This window comes from Sciurus carolinensis, chromosome 2 (assembly GCF_902686445.1).
Source record: "Sciurus carolinensis chromosome 2, mSciCar1.2, whole genome shotgun sequence".
In the NCBI taxonomy this organism is placed as follows: Eukaryota; Metazoa; Chordata; class Mammalia; order Rodentia; family Sciuridae; genus Sciurus; species Sciurus carolinensis.
Window position 1 is genome coordinate 174297970 of NC_062214.1, and position 22426 is coordinate 174320395.

Below are 22426 nucleotides of genomic sequence, written 5' to 3' on the forward strand. Positions count from 1 at the left end.
AGGAATTCATAGATTTCTGAAGTCCTTTTTAGCTCTGAAATCCAGTAATTTTTCTCTAAGTATTGTGTTTAAAGGACAGAGGCACGCTGGCCACATTGCTAGATTAATCCAGTTAGGCTTCCCAGTAACTCAAGCATCCAAGTCTTGATTTTGAAAAGGTACTACGTGGGGCGGCATCTCATGCACACCTCAGTTATTGACATAGAAACAGTTTCATCCCTATGGAATTATTGAGCTTTCTACTATAAAGGAGGTTGTGATGAGTACATTTCTTTCTCTCTCATTCTGAGGGAACTAGGTGTTGTTAGGAACTGTGTGTGTGTACAGGTTGGCTCTAGCTAGAGTACTAATTCTTTTATCTCATACTGAGAAAAGTCCAGTTGTTTTCCATGCAGGATTTGGTAATATTCAGAGTTACTGATATGTGTCTTTTTTCTTCTCTTTTACTACGGTGTGGTGAAGTAGCGTAACATACCTTTTTATGCTTTAGTAGTACATTATAGTTATGTATAATATTAGGGTTCATTTTGACATGTTCATATATGCATGGAATATAGTTTCCTCCACTTCAGTACCTGGTACTTCTTCTTTCCCTCCTCTCCTCCCTATCTCTGTCCTCCTTCCTCTACTCTACTGGTGGTCTTTCTTTTATTTATTTATATGTTTTTTAAATGAGTGCTTTATAGATATACATAAAGGTGAAATTCACTGTTATGTATTCATATATGTATATAGCATAATTTAATCAATTTCATTCAACCCTTCTTCCCTTTTCCTGGCCCTCCTTCTTCCCCCTCAGTCCTCTTTCTCTGCTCCACTGATTTCCCTTCCTTTTTCATGGAATTCCCCTCTCCCCTTTCTTCCTTATTTTAGTCTATTTTCCACATATGACAGAAAACATTGAACCCTTGACTTTGAGTCTGTCTTATTTCACTTAGTATGTTGTCCAGTTCCATCCATTTATCAATAGATGCTGTAAGTTCATTCTTCTTTAAGACTAACTCCATGTTTTCTTCATCTGTTCATCTATTGATAGGCACTTGAGCTGGTTGCATAACTTGACCATTAAGTTGCACTGCTATAATAAACATTGATGTGCCTGTGTCACTATAGTATGCTGATTTTAATTCTTTAGGACAAATACCAAGGAGTGGTATAACTGGTTTCATTCCTAGTCTTTTGGGGAATCTCTGCACTGCTTTCCAGAGCAGTTATACTAATTTGCAATCCCACCAAAAGTGCAAGAAATAAAACCAAGAATCAGTGAGTGGAATGGCATCAAATTTAAAAACTTGCACAGCAAAGGAAGTGAATGTGAAGAGAGGGCCTACAGAATGGGAGAAAATCTTTGCTAGTTGCTTCTCTGACAGAGGATTAATATCCAGAATATATAAAGAACTCTAAAAATTTAACACCAAAAAGAAAACCCCAATTCATAAATGGACATACAAGCTAAACAGACACTTCTCAAAAGAAGCAATGAAGATGGTCAACAAAAATGTGAGAAAATATTCATAATACACCTTTCAAAGGTTATGATACATGATTATGCAGAGGTAGAAGAAAGTGTGAACCCATTATAGCAGATTAAGTTTGGGAACCTTTGAAAGTCTTTCCATTAATAAGGATTGTGTATTTTATCATGAAAGATGTAGAATGTTCCATAGCCCTGCTCTCCACTTTGTTTCTTCCTCAACTTTACACGTTCTGATGATACTTAGATGTTCGAGTTCTTAGTAGAAAGCCATGTCACTCCTGCTTCTGTACCTTTGTTTGCACTGGTCTTTCTGAAATCTCACCCTCACCTTTCCTTGAATGGCTGGTCATCCACCAAGAAAGAGTACTCCTTTTGCCCCTCCAGGTATAGTTATGGACTGTATCAGTGGGGCTTTTTGCCTTCAATTTCTTGTTGGGTTTGGCCAGTCAGGGGCATCCGCAGAAGATTGGAGAGAGGCAAATGAGATTTATTGTTATTTATCAACTTTTTACTGTGGTAATGCTACGTAACAGCCCCCAGATTTCAGTGGTTTGTATTTATTTATTGCTGTGGGTTTTTGGTTCGGCTGTAGTTCAGCTGATCTTGATTGGGCTCATCTTTTTAGGGTGATGGAACTGGCTGTGTGCATCCTTCACTTGTTATGGCAGAAGACAATGTCAAATGACCAAACCAGACCATGCATGCGTAGTTAAAGTCTTTGCTTCAGGATTGGGGATATAGCTCAGTTAGTAGAGTGTTTGCCTCGCATATACAAGGCCCTGGGTTCAATCCCTAGCACTGCAAAAAAAAAATAAATAAAAAATAAAAAATCTTTGCTTGAATCACATCTGCTAATGTTTTGCTTCTTGCAGCAAGTGAATTGACCAAGTCCAGTGTCAGCAGGTTGAGGAAGCATGCTGTGCCCCAGGGGAAGGCACTGTGGATTCCAGTGGTGAAGAGCAAAGAATGTGGATAAATCTGTTGTAGGGGGCAGTGAGGACCTATAAAACTACCACATTGCATGATATAGCTTTCCCCGACTCCCTTTCTGTTAGATGACCTATTGGCACTGGTTTTGTTCCTCTACAGAAGAATAGCCCTTCCATTTGACAGTGTGCACCAATAGCTATAGTTCTTTCTGTGGTCTTTGACAACCATTCTTTTCCTTGCCACTCTATGTCTAGTATTGGTAAAATGCCCTGCTGTGCTGGCTCTGGGGTTTAGCATCCCTTGTTGTTTTCTTATCTGTACATCTATACCTTTGTAAATAGTCACTTCATTAAATTGTCCTCAGGCATCCGATTTAAATGTGCATACTTCCTAAAGGGATTCTAACTGATAATCTTTAGTCTTTCTTTATGCTCTTGTGGTTCCTTGGACTTATTGCTTTTTTTATCATTTGCCATATTAATTATTATTTATAGTATTCTTTCCTTTGAAGCTTTCCAAAGGGAGGAATTGTTTGATTATTTGCAACCATAATACCTAGCGCATTGCCTGGCAGATAGGGAGTTCTTAATGGTTATTGAGGAACCCAGATAAGAAGAGCATTCTCTTTTTTCTTCTCCAAACAGAATTGTACATAGAATCTCAAATTATAAGACAACTGAGTCTGTTTTGGTTGAAGCATGATTCCAGAGGAACTGGAAGTGGGGAGCCCGATCCACTCAGCCTCTTCTTGTGCCGTGTCTGCATTCTTTTAGGAAGCTCCTGTGCCTGACATCCTAGTTAACCCAGGCTGAAGTCCACTGGTTTATGGATGATCTCACAGGTTACTTCTAGTTCAGTGAGGTTGTGTGTTTGTGTTGGAAATCTTGAGCAAATACTTGAGAACCAAAAAGAAAAGTCCCTTAGAAATAACTAGTTTAAATTGGATTTTGAGCTCTAGATTTGTCTATGCCGAAAACATGGTAAGGGGGCAGTTTTTTTTTTTGTTTGTTTTGTTTTTTGTGAAAAAGACCTCAGACTTTGGAGTTAATCAGGCTTTTGGTTCAAATTCAGACTTCCTCATTTACCAACATCCACGACTTCTCATTGTAACTTGGAGTTAGTGTAGGACTTGGAAGAGATAACGTATTTACAGATTCTTTGCATGGATTCTTATAGACTGTGAAGTTGTAGTAAGTGGAAGTCTTATTAGTTTTTATTATTAAACCAGTCTGTCTAGCACAATAATGGCATTCAGGGAAAACAGTTTAATGCCCCAGTTTTCATCATAATGTGTTCCAGAACAATTTTTTGGCACTTTGATTTATTTAAAAATATTATAAAAACTGTAGTGCTGAGCAATAATCTTTTTTTTTCATGGGTGTTAAAATTCCAGCTCATGATATATGGTCTGTTTACTTTAGGGGATGATGAACAGAGTGATTGGTTCTATGAAGGAGAATGTGTTCCAGGATTCACTGTCCCTAATATTCTGCCCAAGTGGGCTCCTGATCATTGCACTGAAGTAGAAAGAATGGATTCTGGACTGGATAAACTTTCAGATTCCACGTTCCTTTTACCTTCTCGACCAGCTCAAAGAGGTGAGTTTGAAGAAAACTAAGATATAATTAATGCCTTTATCATTCTTTTTGGGAGGAATCATCCCATAGTCAAGTATACTCATGCCTATAAATATGCATTACTACCTGAGTGGTAGAGTTAGCCCAAGGATTTTCTGGAGGATTCAAGGGTGAGTCTCAACTTGAGGGTATCTCAGTCTCCATTCTTAACTAAATCAATCTGTGGAGACTTTTAGAATACATATTAACAAGGCATTTCTTCAACTTGCCATTGCTATTTGTGCTAAGCCGCTTACCCCGCTGTAATGAACGGTTACTGAGTGTTCATTGGAACTCTGTCTCTTGGAAAAGAATGGATTTCAGTAAGAACATCCACATACAAGGTATACTGATGTTTTTTAAATGGATGATTTTTATTTTTATTTTTCAGAAAAAACATGTTTATTTTTATGTATCATCAGTGAACAATTAGAAATTGAAATTATTAAAACTACACAAAAAAGACATAGGATAAATATAACAAAATGTGTGCAGAATCTGTACATTGAGAAATATCAAACAATAAAAGAAGTCAGAGGAGGCCTAAATAAATGAAGAGATATACTATGTTCATGAATTGTGAGAGTCAGTGTTGACACTTTACCTCAGACTAATAGAAAGATTTAACACAATTCCAATTAAAATACCAACAGGATAAACACACATACACACACACACACATTTTACTTTCTCAAAGCATTGTGGATCAGAGTCTAAGAGTTGGTTTCTACTTAGTTGGAACTTTTGCTGAGAGTTTTGCAAAGCTGCAATAATTATGGTGCTGCTTGGACTGTGGTTTTATCCGGAGACTTGACCAGAGAAGAATCTACTTCCAAAATTGTTCAGGTGACTGATACAGTTTATCTCCTTTTAGCTTTATGAATAAGTGGCTGCTTTCACTGGTGGTTGATTGGAGTCTTCCTTTGGGACCCTACAGCTACTAGAAGTCCCCCTGTTGTTTCTTGACACACAGACATCCTCAAAATGACTGCTTATTTCATTAAAGTAGCAAGGAGAATCTTCAGTCTGCTATGAAGTCTTTTTTGTAATGTCACTTAATTGCAGTAGTGATATCTCACTACCTTTGCTGTTTACTCCTTTGGTTAGAAACAAATCACAAGTCCTGTGCATACCAAGAGGAAGGGATTATGCAAAGGCATGAGCATTAGGACATTAGAATTATTGATCTGTCTGGTATGTATTATTTCAAAAAAAGGTGAACTGTAATCTGATCAAGGCTCTAGATCTAATTGTGAATTTATAGACATACAGATTATAGGAGAACATATTAAATACCACCACAGTATTACAGACAGCAAAACCTCAAGTATGAAAATCTCTACAGAACCATAAATGGATGATTTTTATTTTAATGATTCTGTTATTACATACTTTAGCATAAATATATATCCTTTCCTTTTGCTTTTTTTCAATTGTGAGGTAGCACAGTGGGATGAAGAAACCAGCCCAGGACAGGGAAAAGGAGATGTCTGTTACCTCTGTAGTGATTATCAGATTGTTTCATTTCCTTCAATGTCAGGGACTTTGCTTAAGATGTGTGAAATTGAACAAAACTGTTTTTTATCTCTGTAAATTTATAATTTTAGGATTCCCAGTAACCAATAATCAACCTGTTAGTCAGTTATCAAGTATTTGTTGTGTATTATAGAGGGTCAGGGTTACACTAAGAGCTATAAATACCTATTAAGTAGGATTTTATTTTGATGAATTTGAGAATTTGATAGACTTTCTCAAAGCATGGATGCTTGGTAAAGATTACTTGGTAAAGATGGGCTATGGCACATCGTTTGCTACCTTAGTAAATTCTTTCAAACGTTTCAGTGAACATTTCTATAAGTTCTTTACCGACCACTTAAAATAGGCACAAAAAAGTAAAAATAACAAATGGCCTGCAATCCCAGATCCAGAAACCATGTCATAGATAACATTTTTGTGTGAACTCTTTTACTTCTTCCTTTGTATGGAATATAGGACAGTTAAGAAAATGGGACTGTACTATGCATTCTCTTTTCACCATTACTTCATAAAATTAGAATGCTTTTTTTTTTTTTTTTTTTTTTGTGGTGCTAGGTATTGAACCTAGGGCCTTGTGCATAGAGACAAGCACTCTACCAACTGAGCTATATCCCCAGCCCAAAATTAGAATGCTTTTTATGTAGTAACTAGCATTTAATTTAACATTAGAAATTGTTAACATACCTTATATTTACATAGCATTTGCAGTTTACAAAGAACCTTCCACATGCTCTTTCATTGGGTCTTCAAAACAACTCTATAAAGTAGGACCAAGTGATATAGGTCAGGATGCCTAAGTAAAAGGCAAATGGTGTGCCTAAGATCATTCAGCTAGTGACACAGCTTGTCAAATAGCTCTGTGAAGATCCTGGGTGTAAGGGCTGCAGTGTACTAGAAACATCTCACTGCATATGGATTTTCCACATTTAGTAACTGAGATCTTCTTTTTTCAGGATACCATGCTCGTTTGAATCGTCTGCCAGGAGCTGCAGCGCGATGCCTCAGAAAGGGGCGAAGAAGGCTGGTTGGGAAGGTGACAGCTTTCATGGTTTCCTGGGTGCCATAGGAAGATGAAATTCCCTAGGGGTTGGTTTATCCTGCCGGTGATCAAAGATGCCACAGAACTCCCTGGTGTTAGTGAAGCCAACTGGAATGTTTTGGGAGTTTACAAGAGTGAACATTATGTAGGAATTGAATGAATACACACATAAAAGATAAAAATTTATTCCACACAGGAGTTCTGACAAAGCAGACACTCTTCAGAGCCTCTGTTGTGAATGAATCTACAGGCCTGATCTCTTGTCTCTCTGCACTTTTGATTAATCATTAATATTATGGTTTAAGTTAAAATACTCTTGGCTCTTTTACAGCTTGTGTTCTTAAGGAATGTTTCTTTGTTATATTCCATCTTTGGACTTTTTAATTCTAGAATTCATTTTAGAAAAACAAAAACCCCCTCTGTTATCAAATTAATAAGATCCCCTCCTTGGCCTTGAGGGAGAAGTCTCCATGGTCTCTGTAGTTCTGCTTTACCAGGGACTGTGCTAGGCACTCAGCTTATTCTCTCCTCCCAACAATCTTGTCAAAATGTTGATAGTTCCTTTTACAGATGAGGAAAACTTAGGTTCAAAGAAGCTAAGTAATGTCTGATTCTACCTGGATCTTAGTGACAAAATAGAGATTGGAATCCAGGGCTACTTTATCTTTTTTCATTTTATTTTTTACTCCAGCCTTGAAACTGAGAAATAGGCTAAGAGAGGGGCTAATATTCAACTGAAGATGGTGGTAGGTGAGGGATAAGAAAGGAGAGATGTTTGAGAGTGTTGATTTGTCACGTAATGTGCCTTGTATACAGGCTCTGTGCTGAGCTAGGTATATAGCAATCAGCTACAGTCTGACATCCCTTAAGGGACTGCTGCTTTATAGTCTACTCAGGGAACTATTCCCCACCACCCTGACTCCCTGCCCTGCCCCAGTACTGGGGATTGAACCCAGGGGTGCTCTATCACTGAGCTACATTCCTTGTCCTCTTTAAATTTTTTTTTAAGACAGGGTCTCACTGAGTTGCCCAGGCTCACCCAAACTTGCGATCCTTTTGCCTTGGCCTTGTAGCTGGGATTATAGGTGTGTGCCACTGTGCCAGTCTTCAGGGAACTTCTAAAGTTTTAGGCATGCAAAAGAAGTGAGGCTGTTTATTTGTAGACAGATTCCCTTTTATCTTTTAAATTCCCATTTTGATCTCACTAAGTTGCAAGATTTGATTATTGGAAGAATGATAACTCAATCCTTTGGATTATTCATTTTTTAGACAATAGTGTGCTGCTTTTGCTATTCTGGGAGTTTTTAGGACAGCTAGTATAGAAGTATATATGGTTGAGGGAGGTAAGAGGTTGGGAGTGGAACAGAGAGATGGGTTTACTTTTTCTCTTTATTGATTGGGTTGGACAGATGATGTTCTCCCTACCACCCTTTTTTCTTTCTTTTAGCATTTATAAAATAAAAGCCTTCTACTTCCTTAGAAGTGAGTCAGTTCATCTTGAAGTCTCCCTTCAGCTTGCCTGGGAGGGAACTAGGGCCTGCTGGACAAGCCTGTAATGATTTTGAATGAATGGGATAATATTTACTTGTTTAATTCATCTTCATCACCTTAAAGGGTTATTTGTCATTTCTAGCAGAGGTCACTGCTCTGCCCTCCCTTTTTCCCCCCTCCTCATTCTCTCTTCTCTTTTTCTAAATCGTAATCATAAATAATGAGTTTCATTCACAGCTCCCTGCCAGCGAGCTGCTAATTACGCAAAGTACTGCTTGTAATTTACACAGTAATAAACTGTAAATTTAAACATTACGGCATTTTAAGTTAATAATTTTTCTGCCGTAGCAAATAGCTCATTTTTCACCCATCTTTTCCCTTGGCCCCCTACCATTCTGTGTCTGTAAGCAGGAGGCATAGCTGTAGGAATAAGAAATATGAAAAATGCATGTGTAAAACCTGGTCATTTAGCTACACTATTGTCCAGAATCTGACCTCAGGTTAATTTTTCTATAGCTAGCAGTTCTGTGAAAATATGTGTTCTAATGTTTAGCCTAGTCTATACACATAGATGAGTACAGATAATAATACTTACCCAGAAACAAATGTGTCTGAGTAACAGGCTTGCCATCTTGACATTCGTGCCTGTGACTTATGTTCTCCTAACACTTACCCACTTGTGTGTAACTGTTACTCATGTAGGGGTTGGTGTGCTTTTCTAGATATTCTGTGATAGATAGTCATTATAAATGTACCTCAAGTTCAGTGATTAGTTGAGTGCCTTTTTCCACTTTCCAGTTTTTTGGAGATGATTAGTTTCTGAATTGCTTATAGTGTTATGGGTAAGCTTTCACATTACACTCTTTGAGAATCCTGAATTTACAAGTCTGAGTTACAAGTTTCTGTTTTTACTTTGAGATGCTGTTTAAAGAACAAGGTACAGGGTTACAATTTTTGTAAGTCACAAAAGTTCTGTGATGTGTATACACAAAAGTCCTGTGATGCGTATACATTTAGGTAGCAGCTATGTAGGTTTTACCAGTGAGAACCCATTCATTTTCCCAGTATGAAGGTAGACTCACATGGCTGACTGAACTTGGTGTGCTGGCCTGTTAAATATTGGCTGCCTTTGCATTTTCTGCAAAAGTGTTTATAGTATACTTTAATAACCACAGTATGCATAAATAAATGATGTATGCATGTATTGAAGTATCACTGTGGTACCCACTAGTATGTATAATTATGTATAATTTTTAGTATGTATAATATGTATAATTTTTAGGTTTTATGTATCAATGAAATAAATTTGTTTTTAAAAAATCACATAAATTAAACAATGTTTATAATGACTTTGGATCAGTAGAGAATAATAAGGATAACATGTAACACTTTTCAGATAGATTTCCATAAAAGGAAATAACAGTTACTGTTGGGTTTTAAGGTTAACATTTGAATTGGGTCCTGTGGCACACACCTCTAATTTCAGCTACTCACAAGGCTGAGACAAGAGATTGTAAATTTGAGGCTAACCTGTGCAATTTTGCAAGACCTTATCTCAAAATAAAGAGGGTTAGAGGTATAGTTAGAGCACTTGCCTAGCATGTGTGAGACCCTGCATTCAATCCCCAATACTATAAAAAAAGAGAAAAATGATCGACATTTGGCCTGTGCATTTGAGGTTGCTTCAGGTGCCACAATTATGGGAAAATGTGAACTTAGAAACAGATTATACTTTATATATTTGCTTTTGTGGTGGGATGTTACTCTTGTTTTCCTTGTCTTTTTAGGAGTCTAGCATAAGTACTCTGGGTACTGAGAGGATAAGCCATATCATCAATGACTCCCGGCAGAAAGAGTAAGTGCTGAAGTATTTACTGGCTGTCCAGACTGTTCTTAGGAGAATGAAGCAGAGGGGGTTTTATCATGCACCCTAGGTATCAGGCTACAGAGCTGAAAGGTGATCTAAAAGATATGTACTTAATAGTAGTTAAGATGGTCAGACCATGACAGTGATTTTCTTCCTAGACTAGTTTTTATTTTCTTGACTTTTATGTTCCTAGTGTTACATTCATACCTGCCAATGTGGATATTTTAAACTTACTTTTTAATCTCTTAATTTTTTTTTTCAAAATGAGTGATATTCTCCATTTTGTTTTATTTTTCCATTTTCAGAGGTCTTTATAGAGAAATCTCTTTTTGTCCTAATCACTTTAATAAGTGCAACGGGAAGCCTGTATGTAGCTATAAGAGAATCATCTACTCATTCTTTTGACAGCCTCGTCCCCTACCATGGTTGGCTCTGTCATGTATCTTGCCTGTATGCCTCATGGTTAGTACCCAGTTACGATCTTGTACACATTCAGCCCAGTCTAATTTTTAATTTATAAAATAGGCAAGATGGTTTATGCCCTTCTTGAGCTGAGAGAGAGCAGAGAGCACGTTGGTGTCACACTGTGATCTTGGGTTTAATGTAGCCTGCCCAGTCATTTACATTCCATTATGGGGCTTTTTCCTTTGAAGAGTTACTTTCAGCAAAAAAATGTTCACATACATCTTTGTCTTTTCTCCTCAATTGCATCTTCTCCCCATTTTCTTGGTCTTCACTTCATTATTCCATCTTTTTATCTTCTCCCCTCTGTAATTTTCTACCACTTCTTTTATTGTTTTCTTCCCTGTTATTCTCTCCCTCTCTTTAGTTTCTGGTTACCATCAGCTGGGAAAAGAGAACGAAATCAGGTAAGATCTCTTTTCCTTGTCATCTTTATTTTATCATTTGATTTCCTTTTCTTTAGAAAGAATAAAACATTGGCTTCTGATTTTCCTCACATTTCTGCTTGTGCACAGGAGGTAAGGTTCCCTTCTCCCTATGTTATTCTGATTTTCTCAGAGGACTATTCCCCAAGAATATCTGATGCTCGCTGATGAGAACTGTAGCCACTTCCCCTGTTTTAGGTTTACCCATGATCATCCGTTTCTTACTTATAACATATGTCAAGGGAATTCTGTGTTTATTTTAGTTTTGAATTTGCAGTAAGAAAGTAGAGTGAATCTCATCTGTTTATGGTTTAAGTTCAGCACCAGAATCTTGTACTGTGAAGTCCTTTACTGAAGACTTGACATCTGCAGCAGAAGACGGTAGAGCTGCTTGGGTGAAGTGGATCAAGGCCTTAGAGCCTTGTCCTCTTGGTCTTTTTCCCTAGCTTCCTCTTGAGAGGGTTCTTGGCACGGTTAGGCCTTTGTGTAGAATTCACTACCTACAAAATTGCTCATAGTGGCTACTGTTAGGTTCATTCATGTTTGAAGCTCTTTGGCTTTTGGGGGGATAGAGGTTTCTTTATCTTAGTAATGAGTTGTAGAATTGATGAAGACTGATAGGTTAAAATTTCTCAGGCTTCTGCTGCTCAGTGGTCGGTTTGTTTTTTAGACTACTTACTAGCCTACCAGGTTGACATACACTTGAGACTTGGAACTTCCATTGTAAAGTTGCTGTTTCAAAATGTACTAAAGCAGTGGAAGATGTAATCATCTCATGAGATGATTTCAGGTGGTATATGGACACACAATATTAAGTTATGTATTAAAAAAATGTGATCATTACATCAAACTTGTTACTTCTTGGAAACATAGTTAGGACAAAGCCAAGTAACAGTAATTGGCATAAAGAAAAATATTAGATCTTCGGTACTGCATGTGGGAATCAGATAAGGAAAAAGTCGTGAAGGTGACAGTTGACAGACTGCTGTTTAGATATTCTTAAGTTAGAGCTCTGATCATGTTCATCAGAGCATTCAAAGGCAGAAGGAGACCTGTGGCCATCACCTACTACAGATCTGTTAAGTACATAAGAGGAATCTGGAGGTTCCTAAAATGTCAAATGTTTGCCCAAAGTCATCCAGCTAGTAAAACTGGGCCTAGCACCTCTGTGGCTTAGTTTGCATTCTTATGGTCTTTTGAAGTTATCGTTTAAAGTTCTTCTAGTCTTAAGATGTTACGTTAAGTTACTGACTTTTGGGGAATGAACTATTATGGGAGAAGTCCAGAGAAAGCTAGCAAACATAAAGCAAGGTGCTTTTATACATACTGTCCCAGTTGACCCTCATAGCCCCCTTTATGTTTTTGTTTCTGGTTTTGTGCTGGAGATGAACCCAAGGCTTTGTATATGCTGAGCATGCACTCTTTTACTGAACTAGTTCTCTGTTGCTTGCCTACTTTTTGAGGTCATTAAATGTTTACAGATGGAAAGTTAAAATTATTTGGAAATCTTAAAACAATATTTCAAATAGCCCTCAAAAAAATCCCAAAAAACTGTAACATGCGGTCTGCATATGAGGATAGTAAAACTCAGAGACTTTGTAATTTTCAACACTGAGCAACTTGAGGGACTGGGATTAGGTATTTCAATTCTAGTAGTATAGTCTGATCTCTTTTTGCTGTACTGTGCTGCTTATCTGTGCTCACCAATTATTGTTAAAAACATTTGCCAGAATAAGGGAATGAAAAGGTAATTTCACACTAGTCTTCTTGGAAAAAGAGACTGATACACAGTTGATAGTCATTAGATGTAAGTTCCTATTATGCCACTTGGAAAGTACTCTCTTCTGCCATTTAAATGTTCATTGTATGTCGAAGTATTATTTAACAAGGAATAGTCTTTTTTTTTTTTTTTTGAGGTGTTCTAGATGAGTTATACCACATTCCTAGGCACACTATTAACTGTGCACAACCTTATGGAATGATGTCTGTGTTTAATATGATGGAGAATTGAAGAGTCAGAGAAAAGTAAATAGTAGGCGGCCCTTTGGGAATAGGTATGTTTCATTTCAGCCTTACTAAAAAAATCTTATTTATCCCCACAGTTTAACCCGCTTTCTCCCCTTTACTCCCTGGATGTTCTTGCTGATGCGTCTCATCGAAGATGTTCACCAGCACACTGCTCTGCCAGGTAATTGTTCAGTGGCTTTTACTTTCTTCTGGACAGTACAATTTTCCTTTTTATAACACTTCAGATTATAAGTTTGTTTGTATATAGGATCCAGTTTTATCCATGCAACAACCTTCAGAGATAAATAGATGTTTTACAGATGCAAAAACTAAGGCTGAGGACTGAGGTGTCTTTCCTGTGGTCACATGGCTAGTGTGTGATTAAGTCTCAACTGTGACCTCAGTCTTCTGGCTCATATTTCATATTATTTCTGCTGCTAAAAGCCCCATCTTCAAAGAACATTATTAATGTTCCTTGCCATGACCTGCAAAACCCTGCATAATCTGATTTCTGCCTACATGTCCAGCCTCCTTTCATATAATTCTTCCCCCTCTCTGGGGGAGAGAACCAGCTGCACTGGAGAGCTTCATTTTGCTCTTCAAAAATAGCAGGCCTTACCCGCCTCAGACCTTCACTCTTGTTCCTTTTGCTTGGAAACCTCTTCAAGGTCCTGCTCACCACACCTCACCTGTTACCTCCTCAGGGAGGTCCACTCAGACCACCTTCCTGTAGGGGCCACCTGCAGCACTCTCGGCTCATTGTGTTTCCTCCTTTTATAGCTTTTAACACAGTCTGTAATGATTTTATATATTAGTTTATTTGCTTTTCTTCTTCCCCATGTGTCTTGCACTAGAATATAAGCTTCACAGTGCAGGGACCTTGCCTCGTTCCCTCGTAATTCCCCCTAGCACCTGTGTCTGGCACTTGTTAGCTGTTCAGTATATGTTTGTAAAATGAATGAATCCTATGCCTCTCGTTATGAATTTTCTTATTTTAGGTGCCATGGAAAGTAAATATAGTTTTATAGACTTCCTTAGTAGGTTATTGTACACCAAACAGCAGCTAACTGACTGGACTATAGAATTATTATTTCTGGTAGCATAAAAAATTTCTTTTCAAGTTCTGATGATTTTCTTTCTTCCTAATAAATTCTTAAATAGATATGTTCATAGATTTGGAGTGCAGGCTATGCCAAGAATTTGTTCTTTATGGAAGTAGTTAGAACTGTGCACCCTGACCTACTGCCAGGTCTTTCTGCTAGGAGAAGTAGCATTCAGCAGGGGAAGTCTTTTGAAAAGAGACACAATAAGTGGGGTTAATAAGAATGTGGAAAACCATGGGCCCGTGGGAACTGCCACCACAGGCCTGCCTTCAGGAGCATCTGTTTCCTCATCACTTGTTCCTTCAACATGGCTGACTCCCTACTACATGTCAGCCTCTTTTTCAGGCACTACCCCACAGGAGCTTGTACTCTTGTGGGAAAGTCAGTTATGGAAACTGACAGTTGCATAGCAGTTTGTATCTGAATGATACAAAGTACAGTGGAGGGCCCCTAACTTAGAGATTCAGGGAAGGTTTTCTTATAGTGGTGGTGCTCAGAAAGCCTCAAGAGTTCACTCGAAGCCAGGTTCCATGGCACACACCTATAATCCCAGCAGCTCAGGAGACTGAGGCAGGAGGATCGTGAGTTCGAAGCCAGCCTCAGCAACTTAGGGAGGCCCTAAGCAACTTAGCAAGACCCTGTCTCTAAATAAAATATAAAAAGGACTGAGAATGTGACTCGTGGTTGAGTACCCCTGGGTTCACTCCTCAGAACCACAAAAAAAAAAAAAAAAAAAAAAAAAAAAAAAAATCACTCCATACAAGATCTATCCTCTAGCTTTTTGTCTTGATACCAAATGAATTAATGACTGTGCATACTCTGGGAAGAAGGTATGAGCTTCACCCTGTCATATCCAGTGCTCAAAGCAGATCACTTTGCCCTCTTCCCTTTTCCTGTGCTGCCTAGAGCTGTGCTGTGTTGGAGTCAATATCAGCACTTGCCTCAGATTTTCTGTTTCCTTTAAAAGCCTCAACCTCTGGCTGGAGTGGGCGGCAGCTTCTTGTTTCTTTGTGTATATCATTATCCACATCATTATCTTCATTTCTTAGCCTGGCAGTGCTTGTGGCTGGACTGGGAAATATTAGGAAGTCTCAGCCAAGCTTTGGTACACTTGGCTCTAGGGAAACACTGCTGTTGCTTTAGACGATTGCTGAAAGCAAAGGCGAGAGACCGTGGACAATTATGGATAATCTTTGTCCTTACTCCTACATAGCATTCCCAGGGTAGTGGTTTCTAAGTTGCATGCATGAAGTTTCTTGAAGGTAGGGGAAGAAAACTTTTTTAAACTTAACATTTATTTGTTAGCTTATCTGTGAAATTTTTCTTTTGTTTTAAACTGTACACCTACTAGTGTAGTAGCACATGTTTAATGTGTACATATGTAATATGCACCCACATAATGCTTATTTCCTCAGAGTTTTTACTGAATGAGGGTACACAGTCCATCAAGTTTGGCAACAGCTTTTCTGTGGGAAATGAACAGCCCAGGTGACCTCTCTGCAGTTTTGAGAAAAAGTGAATGATGAAATACACTTCTTGGGGCTACCTTTCACTCCTTTGAAAAGGTGGGGTCCCTGCTAGCAAGGGACCAGTGGAGAAGGAGCAGTCTACCACCAGTGCAGGGGACTGAGGAGATCAGACTTGGAACAGGGCAGTGGGTTTTGTGAAGAGCTGGCCATTTAACAAAAGCCTGACACCAAGGAAGGAATGTAAACGAGCAGTGATGACTGGGAAGAGGCAGCTGAGTGACGGTGTTAAAAAGTGTTTCGAATGGAAATTTTTTCTTTTTCTCGTCCCATTTTATTTGTAGTAGGAAAATATTTCTTTCAAAGCATCTAGGCAGCATTGGGAATTTTACACCCATCATTAGAACAATTCGTGTGTGTGTGTGGTGACTATGTTATCATTAGTGGTATAATTTTATTTTGCAAAGAGAGAAGTGTTTCCTGTTTTATCACAGCTTTCCCCGAGGAGGGCTGGTGTATTAATTTGCTGTATTGCCTCCTGGCTGTTCCCAGGCTGTTTTTCCTCTTCATCATGGAATTTTTAATGGCCCTCATGCCTCTTGGGAAGCATGTGAGGAAGAGTTCCTCGGGGAGAGCTTCCCTTTTTTCACATGCCTATAATTACTCTCCTTTAAGAGCACAAAGAGGCTGATAGTCATGCCTGCACTATGCAGGTTCCTCCTGTCCGGAACCGAGCTGAGGCTGCTTCGTGCCTGGACACTGTCAGTTACACTCTGCCAAGCACTTAACCATTGCATGAGAGCCAGGCCACCTCAAGAGCCACATGCAGCTCAGGGGTCCTCACAAGAGGCCCAGGGGCATCTGGTGGGTGATGAATGACCTCTTGTTTAGTATTTCATTGCTTAAACAAAATAATGGGAGTGTAATTTTAAGATAACACTATGGATGTATCATTTTAATGTGGCTCAGGTGGCAGTGCAGTGGGTACAGGGGAGTTTTGTGGTCTTTGTACCACCTGATAGATTTGTGGATTAAGGGGTTTTCAGAAATACCACTCTAGAAATACTTAGTTTGATGGTTTTCAGCCCTGGTTACACTTTGGTAATCACCTAAGAAGCTTTAAGAAATGTATCCATGCTGGGCCCCACCTCCAGAGATTCTGATTTGGTTGGTCTGGAATGAGGGCCAGGCATTGGCATTGTTGTAAAGCTCTTCAGCTGGCTAAGATGCAGCCAGGTTTAAGAACTGTCACCCCAAATTCATGTGGTTTGAATGACTGGTGCCTTGTAGTTTGCTTAATAAGGACTCACATTGCAGAATTGGCACGAGCTCTGTACTTGGGCATCATGAACATGACCTCTCATGAGAGGTAGACCTGTAGACTTCCCCTAGCTTTGGAGAAGCAGCTGCAGATGAAGAAAAGTGTTAGTATCTAGCACAGTGCCAGTATTTAGTGATAAATGGGAAGAGGAGAGGCTTGATGGATGGTTGTATGGATGGATGGATGGATGGACAGTTACATAGTTGGCTTGGATGTGTGGATAAAATTCACAAATTGTTTTGGTTTTGTTGTTTTGGTTGCTAGTACTGAGATTTGTCATTAAAGTAGTAATACTTGATGCTAAGAATTGCTGCTGCTCAAACAGCAGATGGTGTGATTGGTGCTCTGATAGAGGCAGTGGTATTGTTGTCAAGGACACAGTTGCAGATTTGTGAAGAGACTAGAGCTATAACTATAGGCAGCTTTTCCCAAAATGAGAGATTGATTGTGACAGATAGCTTTTCTTACCATTATTGCCTATAGGAAACACTAACTAGAACTTAGCAATTGCTACTCTCTGCTTTCTGTATGATGCACAAGTCACTAGTTGTCATTTTTTAGTATTTCATGGCAGTTTAGATTTTTCTCTAACTTTCATGACTTTTTCCTCTGCTTTGGGTGGTGATTTGGTAATGCACCACCATTTCCATTTCTTCTTTCTTAAGTTCTGAAATAGCAAAGCAGTTGTTTTTTTAATCTTCTTTTCATAGGTCAGTTCCTTCATAAGTAGACAGCTTTTCATTTGAGAAGTCTCATTTTCATTTCCAGTAAGAATGACAGATACCAGCTTGGTATGCAAATGTTATATATGTCCTTTAATGAACAAATGAAAAGTTTCATAGCTTCTATGGTTTTGTTTTTTTGGTTTTTTGTTTTGTCCATGAGTTATTGGCAGAGTCAGTATGGATATGAAGGTGAGGCAGACCCAGGTCAGAATCTTGGCTTTGCCTGGGCAAATGACAACTTCCTCATTCCCCAGTTTACTAATGTTTAAAGTGAAAATACTAATACTTTTCTTACCGGACTGGTGAGGATCAAAATGAAATAATATATGTAAATATTTAATATCCTGGTCTCAAACATTATTTTTCTTATAGAGTTTCTCCCCTATCCTGTCCTTAGGGTAATTGCAATTTTAAGAACTTTGAATTGGCTTCCAGAGTCATTTGCTAATAAGATGTAATACAGATTCTTGAGAACCGTAAATGGTCTCAAATAGACTACATAAGGAGGTATTTGGACAGTGTTGGGTAAAAAAGAGAGAGACCTTCCTGCCCATTAGAGTTGAAATATGATAGTCTGCGCTCATTGTAATTCATTTTATCTGTTCACAAACGTTATGATCTGCATATCAGAGTTGTGTGCCCAGCTGGCTGTGCCACTTGACAAGGAGTTTCAAAGAACAAGAAGACGACTCAATTCATGCTATTAATTTTGACCTTTGGAGCCATAATAAACAGCCTCAGGTTTTACCCCAGGGCTTGGGGGAAGGAACCTTTTGTTAGTCCTTTGTCAGGAGGCTGGGATGCTGGGATGCTGGGATGCTCAGCAGCTCTTGCTCACCTCTGGTGCCTTAGTTTTAGCTGTGTGTGAGGAAGTACTTCTGCTATGATGTTGTCCTTAAGGCTATCCAAGCCTTTTGGAACCTCCCAATATAGCAAGCAGTCCCCAGGTCTTTTGTCCTCTGTTGGAGGGTCTTGTTTACAGCAGCTCTCAGCTGGCTGGCATCTTACTGCCTAAGTGGAGTGATGAAGGAATTCTCTCCCTGTATTTTTCCGTTATGCTATGCCATCTTTCCACTGGATGCGAAGTGATTCTGCTCCTGTGGCTGGAAGGAGCCAGCTTGATGATGTCCTTCCTGCCTTAGTCCAGCCGTGGGAAGTAGATTAAGGAGACTTTTCAGGGGCTAGTGAGCAGTTTGTCACAGACTGCTGAGAGTTAGATTTGAGTGAAATTCCATTAGAGGAATCACCAGGCTCTCTTCCTACGAAATAAACCCCCTCTGTTCCCTGTGGTAATTGTGAAGTAGTTTTCTCTCTCTAGCTGCTCTTGGTGTCCTAGACTGGATCTTTTCCCACGCACAAGTCCATGAAAGTCTTTCCTGTGCTGGTGTTTAATAAATGACAGTTAACCCTGAAGGCAGAGTCACAGTTGAGTGAGGGGTGTCTCTTCCCTAGGTTTAATCCTCTCTCTCATTTTACCCTAGCACTTGACTCGTTCCTTGATTACATCTCAGTGTCTCTGATTATTAGTCCTGTATTTATGAATAGATCTTCCCACCATGTTGAGGGCTCCTGGGAACAGGGCCGTGGCTCAGTTATTATGTGCCTACCTTCTCCATGGCCAACATAGTACTTTACAATCAGGGTGGGCCTCTATAAATTTTTATTATAATAATTGAGGTGAATAGTAATTAAAGAGAAGAGTTGAGACATATGATATATAGACCTTTGGTCCTTAGAAACATTAATTTTTTTTCCTTGATATTAATTATTTGTATGTATTTAAGAAAAAGTACAGCAATACTTCTTTACTTTAAATTTTATTTCTGTTTCATACGAAAGTGAACTTCTCAGTAGCTTTCAAGAACAAGTGAGTTTTGAAGGTGAACTATTCCTTAAATTATCGTGCCATTGGCAGAGAAAGACTGCTTTTGCTCCTTAGGAGTGATTCAACATCTTTGTTCTAAACCGAAAGCAGTCACTTCAGTTATTTTTTGCCAACATTGGTTCTATTAAACATGCATGTATTTCTCAAAGTATTTTTTTTTTTCACCTAAAAGTACATTCCTGCCCCAGGGACATAGTGATCTGTCCCGTTTCCTAAGTAACACTGCAGTTTAAACAACTCACCTGATCTCTCAGTTCCCTGTAGTAAAAATAAAGTAGAAATGTTGTGTTTATGTGTAGATGTAAAGAATACTCGTTCAATTAATTGTTAATCTTCAGCATTCACCTTCACACTTATAAGAATTTAGTGACCATTTCAGTAGTAAGAATTTTTTTTAAAGATATATTTATCTCTTTTAATGCTCATTCCCTCTGCCTTCCCTGCATCCTTTCTGGCTAATGCTGCTGCAGTGGAGAATGCAACCCTGAGAAAGCGTGGTCCCAGCACTCGCTGGAAAAGAAGCCTGTGCCCCAAGTGTTCACTGGCCTGAGTGCAGATCGTCCCTGAGGCCCTGATCAGATGAAATGGAGCAAGCGGAGCCTGTCTTTTCTCTAGGTTAATTGCTTGTGTACCAGGGAGCAATATTTTTATCTAAATTTATATTCGTTTAATCATTCTTTTGTTCTTTAGGCTAAATAGTTAGATCTTTGTTATTGACTAGGTTGGCTTTGGGAATTTGGTAGATTTTTTTTTTAAATTTATTTTTATGGTGACATTTTATTCTTTTTTTAAATTTATATTTATGGTTTGTAGATTTTTTTTAACTCAGTAATTTCTACAGTAAGTAGGCACCAGAATTATCTCAGGACAAATTTCAAAATAAATATATCACTCATTCTGTTCCCACTCCAGCCTACTAAGTAAGGATCTTGATGGGGCATGTGTATTTTGTAAATTCTCCATATATTATATGATTCTGGTAACTATTTGCTGCTAATTAAGTGAAGTTTTTAGATGGTAAAGCTGTTAGCTTATTCTGCTTAGCTTCTGTTGTATCCCGAATAACTGAAAGATCCTTCTCCTCCCTGGTTTGCAACACAGGAACAACTATGTACTGCTCTTGCAAGAGAATTTTTAAAAATCTGGTTAAATCTTCTGCCTTTTTTGCCTATAGGAAAGGTCTCTGTTGGTGAAGCTTCAGCTCTTTTTCCTAATTTTTTCTGCTACCTCATTTGTGCATCATCCCTCTTCAGTTTCCATTTCATGAGGGTAAAGAGTGGTACTGTCACAGTAAAATTACACACATTAAATAAGTAATATATTAAAAAGAAAGGGAGCCAGGTAGTTGACTACCCCTAAATGAAAATGGGTATGGGGAGAACATCAACCTTTTTATCTTCCCCTTCCTAAATTTTTTTGTGTAGACACTTGATGATTTGGAATTATTTGGGAATTTAAAATAAACCTGGAACTGCCTCTTGAATAGGAAGCGAAGGCTGCAGCAATTGCTACCCACATGCTCAGGTTCTACAAAATAACATGAGGGTCCCATCTAGTCCCACACCTAATATTCTTTACTCCCAAGCAGGCCATTTTGGTGTTCTCGCTGTGCTCTACAGCATGCTGGTTCCAATTCCATTCACCTTTACATCCTTGTGCTTCAAGCACCCAGCTTCTTTCTTACTTTCCCCAGGCTTTTTCTGGTTCTGCTTCCTTCTTTGTCCTATGAGGTTCTTCCCAAGCAGATGGAGTCCTCTCGTGGGCTATAAACACAACCTAAATACAAGCATTTACTTAAAATCAAAAAAGGAGAGAAATAGCTTAGTGTCCTTTTATGACAGTTTAATAGTTTCTCTTCTTGCCTCTCCAAACCAAGTAAGGGATGTAGAAAGCAAAAAAATGTCCTTCAAATACTCAGCCCAGAGCTACGCTGCTGTTCTGCCTCCTGTGAAAAGCTCTCCAACCTGGAGATGGGTCTTGAGAGAAGTGTTTTAAGAGGAAAGACATATTTCAGCTGAGTTTTAGGAGTGAACTTGCCTTTCTGTTGATGCCTCTGTTCCTCCATTATTTGTTTCCTGTAACCAGAAGAACTGTGCGCTGCACATAGGACTGGTTAAAAGACCCATTTAAGGCAGAGATTGTCGGTTTTGTCACTGTATCCTCATGTCTAGTACAGTGCTTGGCACAGAGTAGGTGTTTAGTAAAATCAGGGAATAACACAAGTACCAAAACTGCTGAATAGAAAGAAGATAGTCCACATGAAAAGAATATACTTTTTCAACAAAATAAGGTTATTGTCTTAACAAGCTTGTTACTTCGGTTTCTTTAGGAAGCTACAGTTCTTTCCTAAATTTTAACCAGAGGAATTTACAAAATTTGGAGGATTTAGTGTGCTCAAGGCAACAATTAGAAGTAGGAATGGCATGGTAAATGTTAACCATTTACTGCCGAGAAAAATAACAGGCTGGTGGCTTAGCAGTCAGGGGTCATTTAAACCCTAAAGTGTGTAGTTACTGAGCAGAGCAGGAAAGGGCACCAAAGAACCTTCACCTCAGGGTACAGAAGCGTGAGGACCGGCTGAACCAGTGAGTCCACAGGTGGCCTCCAGAGGATGTTACACAAGGAAGTGTAGTTTAATAACCTGGTGCATAATAATAGGTAAATAATGCTATTTTCATTTTGCTAAAATATTTTTTAAAATACAAAAATTTATAAACATTTTAGTGCATTAGTAGCTTCATCTTTTTATTCAAAATATGTCCTTCCTTAAAAGTGTAAGATCCATAAAGGATTTGAGAACTTGGCCCTGAACCTTGTTGCTGACATGATGAAGCCTGCAAAGCCAGGAAGATGATGGAACAAATGTGAAAAAAGATAGGACTGAGTTCAGTCCAAGGTGACCTTCCGGGAATTAGTGTCTTAACGTCCTTTTGAGTACTTTCCTTATGCTTCTCATTGTGCTTGTGCTTTTCTCATAAAACTCAGAATATTGCGAATTTTGATCTTGAAGAAGCAATTTTTATTTAAATTTTTACGTATATACAAAGAAATATACAAAGATGTATACACTCTATGA

At 38.6% G+C, this 22426-nt stretch overlaps 1 protein-coding gene across 6 annotated transcripts in view; it reads left to right on the forward strand.

The window, feature by feature from the left end:
• The window catches only part of Gpatch2l (G-patch domain containing 2 like), a 47563-nt gene that overhangs the window by 16982 nt on the left and 8155 nt on the right, over positions 1 to 22426 (forward strand). For 4 of the 6 annotated variants that reach the window (XM_047538269.1, XM_047538297.1, XM_047538298.1 and 1 more), the window contains exons 4-8: positions 3829 to 4005; positions 6513 to 6592; positions 9877 to 9944; positions 10882 to 10936; positions 12946 to 13031. In XM_047538269.1, coding sequence (XP_047394225.1) covers positions 3829 to 4005; positions 6513 to 6592; positions 9877 to 9944; positions 10882 to 10936; positions 12946 to 13031 — 466 coding nt within the window. Of the gene's footprint in view, positions 1 to 3828; positions 4006 to 6512; positions 6593 to 9876; positions 9945 to 10785; positions 10826 to 10881; positions 10937 to 12945; positions 13032 to 22426 lie in introns of all 6 variants that reach the window. The other 2 variants (XM_047538284.1, XM_047538292.1) reach the window with 2 other exon arrangements.